Below are 8569 nucleotides of genomic sequence, written 5' to 3'. Positions count from 1 at the left end.
GCCAACTCGGGGTAGCTGGTGATAGCCACGGAGCCCGGGCTGCTCCCAGCAGGACTTGCAGCATCCCAGCTGCCTGCTGGGCGCAGCCTGGGCTCCTGGCTAACAGCAGCTACCTAGAGCCAGGGCCGGCTGCAGCTGGGAGGCTGCAATCAGCTGCTGCCTCCCTGGCTCCAGTGTGTGCTGAGGAAAATGGCCTCGCATTCCATGCTCGGCACGTGTGCTGGGGGTTGCCGACCCCTGATCTAATGAATAGTAAAATGTACAAAGGATGCACAGAAGTGAGCATGGTGAGAAATAACAATGTTGATTCTATTATGAAGTTATCTAGGTATTGCATTTACTAGAAATAATAGCTAGGCTGCTGAATCAGCAAATCACTACAGAAGGATGGAAATGGATGGTCAGCTGATCACTAATAATAGCATCACTGTAATATATTTAGCAATATATATGCAACTAAGAATAAAAAATAATAATTGTGTTAAGATTTCTTCATTTGTTTCGCACTCAAAAGAATATACCATAGCTGATATGATTCTGCTGTGTCTTAAAACTTATAGTACATCTCAGTCACAACTCTGTGGAGGTCAGCTCCTAGAATTTTGTTCCTTAACTTTTTAAGTTGCAGTTGCAAATGGAAGCATCAGGAAAATGCATGTTTGTCCTAAACGGTCTTTCTCAGCTCTGGCTTCAGAAACAGCTGTAGAATTTTTAAAGTATTCTCTTCTTCATAGACATTCAACTAAGTTACATGAGTGAGTTCAGCAGACAATAGATAGAATCCCTTTAAATTTTTGCTTCAGCATAATCGTATCCTTTTTAGTCCTGGTGTTCCACATAAAGGAAAAGGCTGAGCTGTCAGCTAGTTGCTGTTGTTATTATAGCACATGTCCTGTTGTATTTTCTTATGTAATTAAAGTGCAGGGGAGAGAAGCAGTGCTTACTTCAGGGAGAAAAAATGGAATACATTCTACTAGGCAGAACTTTCCAAATTAAATTTTGGAACTCAGAACTATTCAAAGTTGGAACTTAAGGAATAACATGTGTTGTTTTGACTGTGTTTTTGTTGCATTTAAATATTTACTGTTGCACAAAATAAAGTAAAAAATCAGCAGAAAGTATTTTTCCAGGGTTTCTTTGTAAAGATGGATGCAAACCATGTAAAACAGTAATGCTCAACTTTCTGATCCCCCCTGGGGCCAGATGAGCGGTGCGGGGCTGGTCTGTGACCTGGATTTAGCCCCACCACAGTCTCATCCAGCCCCTGCACATCTGGGTTGGCATAATATGTACTCCAGTAATGTTGTCACCACTTTCCCACCGCCAAATTTTCAAACTTATGGGGTTACCTATGGGCTGGATGAGACAACCCCAGGGGCTGGATCTGAGCCGTGGACTTGGGGGTTCAGCACCCCTGATATAATACATGCAGTTATTACAGCCTGTACACTTAGAAGAGTCAGGGCCAGACAAAATCATTGGCAAGGGCAGGGTAGGGGATGGGGTTGTTGCTCTTCCTCCATTGGCATGCCAATGCGTTTCATGTGAGATTATGCCCAGGTTTGCCGTTAGTTACACATGGGGCAAACCAGGGCTCCACATCACCATAATACAGACCTGTGTCTGAAGAGACAGGGTCTGCTAGTTGAAAATATACCTTTGCGACAGCAGAATTGACTGCTTAATATATGTGCTTCAGTGTAAGAGGAGCAGGAACTGGAGTGTGGGTTTCCAGGGATTTTAAATTGTGTGTAATTTTGGTAATAAAAGGCTTTTCATCTGAGATGTAATGAGTTCCTGGACAAAAATAAACTTAAAGTTAAGAACTGGAATATAGCAACAAAGAGCTGGCCTTGGCCTCTCTTAACATAAACATGGCCATGAGGGAATTCCAGTTTTTACTTCGTATGAACTTTTTGATAGGTTCTGAAGATTTAGAGGTCAGTGTGTTTATTTGTCATCAATATTCCGTATATGTTAGGGTACCCAAATACACTATTGTATGGTATGATAAGCAGTGTTTGTTAGTGTATGTACCATTTATTGATTGGTTATTATGAGGGACCTCTTAGCTCAGAGGTTGTCAGCCAGGGGTACGTGTACCTGCTGGGTACTTGAGAAGGCCCTAGGAGGTGCATATGGCGGGGGGGACAGAACTCCGCCATGCACCACGCTGCACAGGCACCACCCACCCACCTTGATTGGGGCAGGGAAGTTCTCACGTGGTGGCTGCCACTGCTCCACGTTCGGCTGTGTGCTGCTCCCTCCCCTTCCCCCCGCCCATCCACTCTGCATCCAGCTGCCAGGGGTATACTACTCTGCATCTAGCTGCCAGGCGAACACTGATCCAAAAAGGTTGAAAACCCCTGTCTTATGTGAATACAGATTGGTTTTGCACAGCAGTTGTTGACCGTGGCTGATGGTAAATAATTTTTAAAGAAGAGAGATACTGAAATCCTTAATTTATTTCTGTGGCTGACTTGGTGATTGTCTTCTGATTTTCCAGGATCAATACAAATTCTGCTATGAAGTGGCTTTGGAATACTTGAACTCTGGCTGATATTACAAACGGCACTGACAAAACTCCTTTCACCACCACAAAACAAAGCAAATCGTTTCATGATGTTTGTGTACATGAGATGAAGACTTCTCAGTGTTATGCTTATATTGCTTTGTATTATTGGCTCTTTTTAAGAGCCCAAGAAAATGTTTATAAAACTGCTTGCACTGCCCATTTTCCACTGTAATGCCGCTGCTTGACAACACATACAAACATATACACAAACTTGTACAGCAGTTGTTGGATACTGCATTCATACATAGTCATCAATGTGGTGGAGCAGCATAGTCATCTGGTAACTTAAAGAGCACAATTATATTCTTATGAAGGAATTTGTACTTTTCTGTTATATTTTGTTGCCTGTGATCCTATGTTATTGTCACAACCTAGTGTACATTTCTGTTTTGTGAAGAATGCTGTCTAGCATTTTGATAATATTTGATTTTAGTTATATTTGTATTCTAACACGTGCATAATAAATGAAGCATATGTAGCTTATTTGAATTAATAGATACACATGTACCAAACCATGTTATCTTTGTTGAGTTGTAGTTTCTATATACTTTGTAACATTTCAGAGGGAAATTACTGATAGAAATACCATTAGAAAATGCAAAATACAGGATGCTCAGATTAATATATCCAAAGCCTTTTCATTTGTTTATATTGTAAATATATTTGATTTCATCAAATTATTTATTCATTAAAAGAAAAATTTTGTGAAGCACGGTGAGTGACAATCATTTTTATTAAGCCCTGGAGATGCTTACTGTATGATATTGTAAACATTTGTTTACCTTGTATGGATCCTCAGCTCAATAAATACTTACATACATGATAACATCTTGTTTAATTTATAGTATCTCCTGGCATGTAACTGAACCCCCTAAAGAGCTCAGTTCTCAAATGCTGAGCCATCTCTACAGGCAGTTCAGCACATGGAGAAAACTGCATTGTCAATCCAGCCAGAAACCACGATATCCCAAACACAAACAAAAAGAGAAAAGCTGTATTCTTAAAAGGTAGGAGCATAAACTAGAGATGTGGAAATCAGGTTGCTGTGACTGGAAGAATGGTCTTGTGCCTCAGTTTTTGTGCTTCCTATGTGACCCTGGGTAATCGCTTACTCTCTCTGTGCCTCAGTAAAACAGAAGTGATAACACATCCATACTTGGGGACAATGTGTGTTATAAAGATAAATTGGAGAACTCTGATTGCAGTCAAACTAAAAGGACTTTCCTTCTCGCTGCATGGGACTCTGCTTGTTATGCCACTTGACAGTTTGATGCCATTAAAGGTCTGTCTGTCTGTCTTTTTAATGAGAAGGGGAATGGGCTTTATTTTTGTGGATAGCTGTGGGTGGATTGCTTTTCTCCCAAGTACCCACTCGTGTTTTCAGTGGGATGAGCTTCAGGAAGTTACTGCCTCTACATGGATGATCAAACACAATGATGCAGTAAAGAGTCAGGGAGAAAGGCAAGAAAAGGCCCACAGTTTGCCATATACCTATGAATTGCAAGGCTTTCCATCATTCATCAGAATAAATTAGATGCTCCCAGACTGATTTACACTGAAGTCTTGTAAAAAGTGAAATTAAGCAACAACTGTAAAGAAACTATAAGAAAGGAAATTGGCAAATAGCATAGCATGTTTAGCACCTTAGGCAGTGGTTGGTTTTAATGTGCCAAGCATCCTCAGTGCCAACATATGTGTGTAGATGTACCAAAATAATATTTTGCATCTTTTAATTCTAGAATTCAATGTGAATAGCATGAACCAGATGGCCAAAGCTTCTGCAAAACGCACCTACAGTCTGCCTGGGTGGCCTTTCTCCCAGCTGGAAATCATTACATCTAAAATGACATATTGCTTCAAAATCTTGTAGCAGCCAAAAGAACTTCCCTGCAGAAAAAAAATGTTCAAAATGTATGGTGCTGCCATGGAAACACACACCAGCACTATGAAGGATACCCAGGGCCCCACCAAAGTGCTAAAATTATTGCAAGTTTGTAACTACATACTCTCATTTGCTTGTACTTTCATGCAGCCTTTGTAATTTGCTGTGAAATGCCCTGTTCTAATTTTGTAGAAATAATGCTGTCCCCAAAAATTATGAGGAATGGATATGCATTCACTGAAAGCCAGCTGACTATGAAAGCCAAGAACGTATGATAGTAGTGGTTGTGAGGGGATACTTCTGTTTCACAATCATCCTAATGCGTATGAGCGTATCTAACTTTCACTGGCAATTCAAAAGGAACAAGTGCTAAAGGACCATAAAAAACCAAAAAGCATTAAGGAATGTTGATTATAAATGTGAGTGGTACTGAATATGGTGGACTGAGCAGGGTACATGACAAATTAAGTAGAAGAGAAAAACTCGCCTTGTCTTGTGGACACCAGTATGGTTGTGTGGTAAACTTTGTAAAGGTGGAGCTTTTTTATTTGCATGTAAAGATGGCAGCAGTGGTATTCCCAGTATTAAGTTCCTGATATAATTTGTGTTTCACTCTTTTAACCGGATCATAGACAATTCCCTGTTAAGGATTCTGTGGGCATATCTACACGAGATGCTAACTGCACAGTAGCCTAATAACACTGTGCAGTAGCATGTCACAGCATGGACAGAGCTAATGTGCTACTGCACAGTATTATTAGGCTACTGCACAGTAGCATCACTAAAAAGTTGTTTGCTGGCATTAGTGAGCTGTAATTCTGGTTACTGTGTATTTGCTTAGTACTTGGTTGTACAAGTACTAAATTAAATGCATAGTAACCACTGACATACAAACAACTAGAACTCTTGGTTCCAAAATACCTTTTATTAGACCAACTGGGAAATCGCAAGAAAATTGTCCTTTTCTGCAAGCTTTCGGGATCAAAGTCCCTTCGTTAGGCTCTGGGAAAAGTATAGATCAGGGGTCAGCAGCCCCCAGCACGCATGCCGAGCATGGCATGCAAGTTGCTTGGCACACCACTGCCAGCATGGGCTCTAAGCAGCTGCTGCCAGTTACAGAGCCCAGGCTGCTCCTAGTAGGTGGCTGGGAGGCTGCAAGCTCTGTTGCAAGCAGACTGGGCTCCATGGGCCAGCTGCAGCCAGGAGGCTGCAAACAGTCGCTCCAGGCTCCGGCATGTCAGCACTCTGGCACCTTCCAAGGTAGACATTGTGGTTTTTTTCAGCACTCCATCCAAAAAACATTGCCTACCCCCCGTATAGATGGTACAAGATGGCACAAAGAAAATTTCTTTACCTCCCTGCCTGCCATCTGACACCTCCAGGGAAGGAATTCTACCAGATCTACACATCAAAGAGCTACTCAGCACAGCTCACAAAGACACTGTCATGAACCCAGAGGGACAGCCTTCCATCTTGAGCTTCCTCTGCACAAAAATGAAGTTTATTTCCTACCTATGAGGACTTTTTACCATCTTGTACAATCTATACTTTTCCCAGAGCCTGACAAAGGGACTTTGATCCTGAAAGCTTACAGAAAAGGACAATTTTCTTGTGATTTCCCAGTTGGTCTAATAAAAAGTATCGTTTTGGAACCAGGAGTTCTAGTTTTTGTATGTCTTTTTGTCTCAGACCAACAGAGCTACCAAGTACACCCCTAGTAACCACTGTGCATTTATATATGTGTAGATGCACTCTGTTTAGTGTTATTCCAAAAGGCTAACACTGGATTACCCATACTGGACTATGCAATCCTCAGTTACAGCCACAACCAACGAAGAAGAAAACCCTCCTGCTATTATTACTACACCATACATACTGGTCACTTATGAGGAAGTAACTAGGAATGGGTGAAAAGAATGAGTTGGACAAGGCAGAAACAGATGAGAGGTTTCAGTGCCAGGAACAGGGAGAAGAAATTATGCCAGACAATGGAAGGAAACAAAGGATTAGTTTTGGGGGTGGGAAGGGAGCTAAGGAGCCTGAGAATGTTTAAGGGAAATAGTGAGACACACAGCAAGGAGGGACTATGTGAAGAGATATATGTTGGAAGAAGGTGGTTGGATCACATTTGCAATTCCAGTGGTCACATGGCACAGCTATTTGGAGTATTTATAATCCAGCCTGTTTTTAAGGAGGAAAGCTATAAAGTTACAAGTTGAGTGTAATTCAGTATCTGTATATACACTGGTTCTAGTATGGGGAGATGATTTCTCTGACGTCAAGGACATAAAAGATATAAAAAAAGATGGAGGGCTATTTTGAAGGTTTATCAATTTCTTTAATCCATATTGTTTCTCTATATTTATAGTCCCACTTGGACTTGAGATGCAGAGTTTTGCGAAGTTTTCAGAAACAAAGGAGATAAGAGGCAGGGAACAGGGATGTCAGATCTATGCAACTGGGTTATTAAAATTTGGGTTATTAAAAGGGACCCTTGTTCTATCCTGTTTTTGCAGAGTGTAGGAAAAAAGGAATATTTTAGGTTCAGCTACAGTCTGGTAACATGAGCATTTTCACTTCTGAACCCATTTCAGATTGTTCAGCAGAAGATTGATGATTTTAATTGTGCCTTTATAATCTTAATATTTCTGGTTATTCTTATTATGTTATTTAAATTGAATTGTGACTAGTGGCCACAAGTGAAATTAAAGACTTATAGTGCTAAGATTCATACAGACATATAAAAAAAATTATTTCCTGGCCAGAGTATTTTATGATCAAAGCCCCTAGTCCTGGAAACATTTGCCCGTGTACTTAAGTTTACACACTTGAGTACTGCACTGAAGCCAGTTTGACTACTTACACACATGAAATTAAGCACACGTATAACTATTTGCAAGATTAAGGCCAATTTAGCAAAATAGTCAACCATGCGCTTCATGTCAGGCATAGGCATAGTTCTATCGAAACCAGTAAGAACTACTTAGGTTTTGAAATTAGGCATATGATTTTAAGTACCTTGCTAAATCAGGGCCTAAGTAGACAGCACAGAGAAAAGGCAAGTGAGAGTATTATTAAGTCCATTTATTTTAACAGAGTGGAAGAACTTCGGCACTATTTCACCAAAAGCATAAAAAGAGGTTGAGCGAACAGAAAGCTTTGGGAATTGGCATCTGTTTTATTCTATATCTGTAAAGCTTCCAAAACACTTAGGTGTCATATGAAAATAAATAAAAATTACTGCAATAAAAATCTATTAATAGGACTTTAGCTATCTTTGTGCATGTGCTGTGGGAGGCTCCAGCTCTCTGGTAGCCTTCTTTGTTTATTCCACCTAACTCATATAATCCAGGCGTATTCTGAGAGGTAGTGTGTTCCCCAGGGGAGGCATAAACATGTGTCCCTATTATAAACTTCTGAGTTAAAAGGACATTAGATTTGTATTAATTATGAAATATTAGCTTTAGTGGCTGGTGGCACCTGGTTCCTCAATCCTGTCCTAATCAGTCGTATACCATAGCATTGTTATACGGCATTAAATAAATCAGTCATTCGAATTCTGCAGCTGATGCCTTTATTATGCAAGTTCAAAGCAATCACATAACAGTATAATGTTCTGTCAAACATTTCAAAGTATATTACCTATGAGATACAGAGCTGAGTTTTCTCTTCTTTGCACTCGAACAGCGGTCTCACTCTCTCCTTGTTTTGGAATCAAGCTTGTTGCTAAGGGCTGGAGTCTATTCCATTAGGTGGATAAGTGCTTAAGTGTAATTCTGTTCCACCCTTTCAAGGCCGTGAAAAACTACTAATACGAAAGGTGGAACCATTTAGAAGCAGCACACCAAAATAACACAGCTCAGTTCAAAACAGGCTGCCCGTTGCAACTCGCTTCACCCCCTACCCCCTCACTGCTGAATGCTGCTGGATCCTCAAGCTGCTGAATTGCCACCAATGTCCTAGCTTTGCAGGTCAGATGAAATCACTTGGTGGGCTGCATCTGGCATTTGGCCTGAGGTTGCCAACTCCTGAACTAAACCTATTGCAGTCCACAGAAGTGGAGATTCTTCATATCTTAGCAACTATTAATTACCATGTCTCCATCCTGCCAG

At 40.7% G+C, this 8569-nt stretch overlaps 1 protein-coding gene across 6 annotated transcripts in view; it reads left to right on the top strand.

Moving 5' to 3' along the window:
• PTPRM (protein tyrosine phosphatase, receptor type M) overlaps positions 1–3398 on the top strand; it is a 728011-nt gene extending 724613 nt beyond the window's left edge. For all 6 annotated transcript variants that reach the window (XM_019546207.1, XM_019546215.1, XM_019546231.1 and 3 more), the window contains one exon: positions 2507–3398. In XM_019546207.1, the coding sequence (XP_019401752.1) occupies positions 2507–2560 (54 nt within the window). In that variant the 3' untranslated portion in view covers positions 2561–3398. The remainder of the gene's footprint in view (positions 1–2506) is intronic.
• The last annotated feature ends 5171 nt before the right edge of the window (positions 3399–8569 follow it).

Source organism: Crocodylus porosus, unplaced genomic scaffold (genome assembly GCF_001723895.1).
Source record: "Crocodylus porosus isolate Cpor-Errol unplaced genomic scaffold, CroPor_comp1, whole genome shotgun sequence".
NCBI lineage: Eukaryota > Metazoa > Chordata > Crocodylia > Crocodylidae > Crocodylus > Crocodylus porosus.
This window is presented reverse-complemented; position numbering and strand designations above follow the sequence as displayed.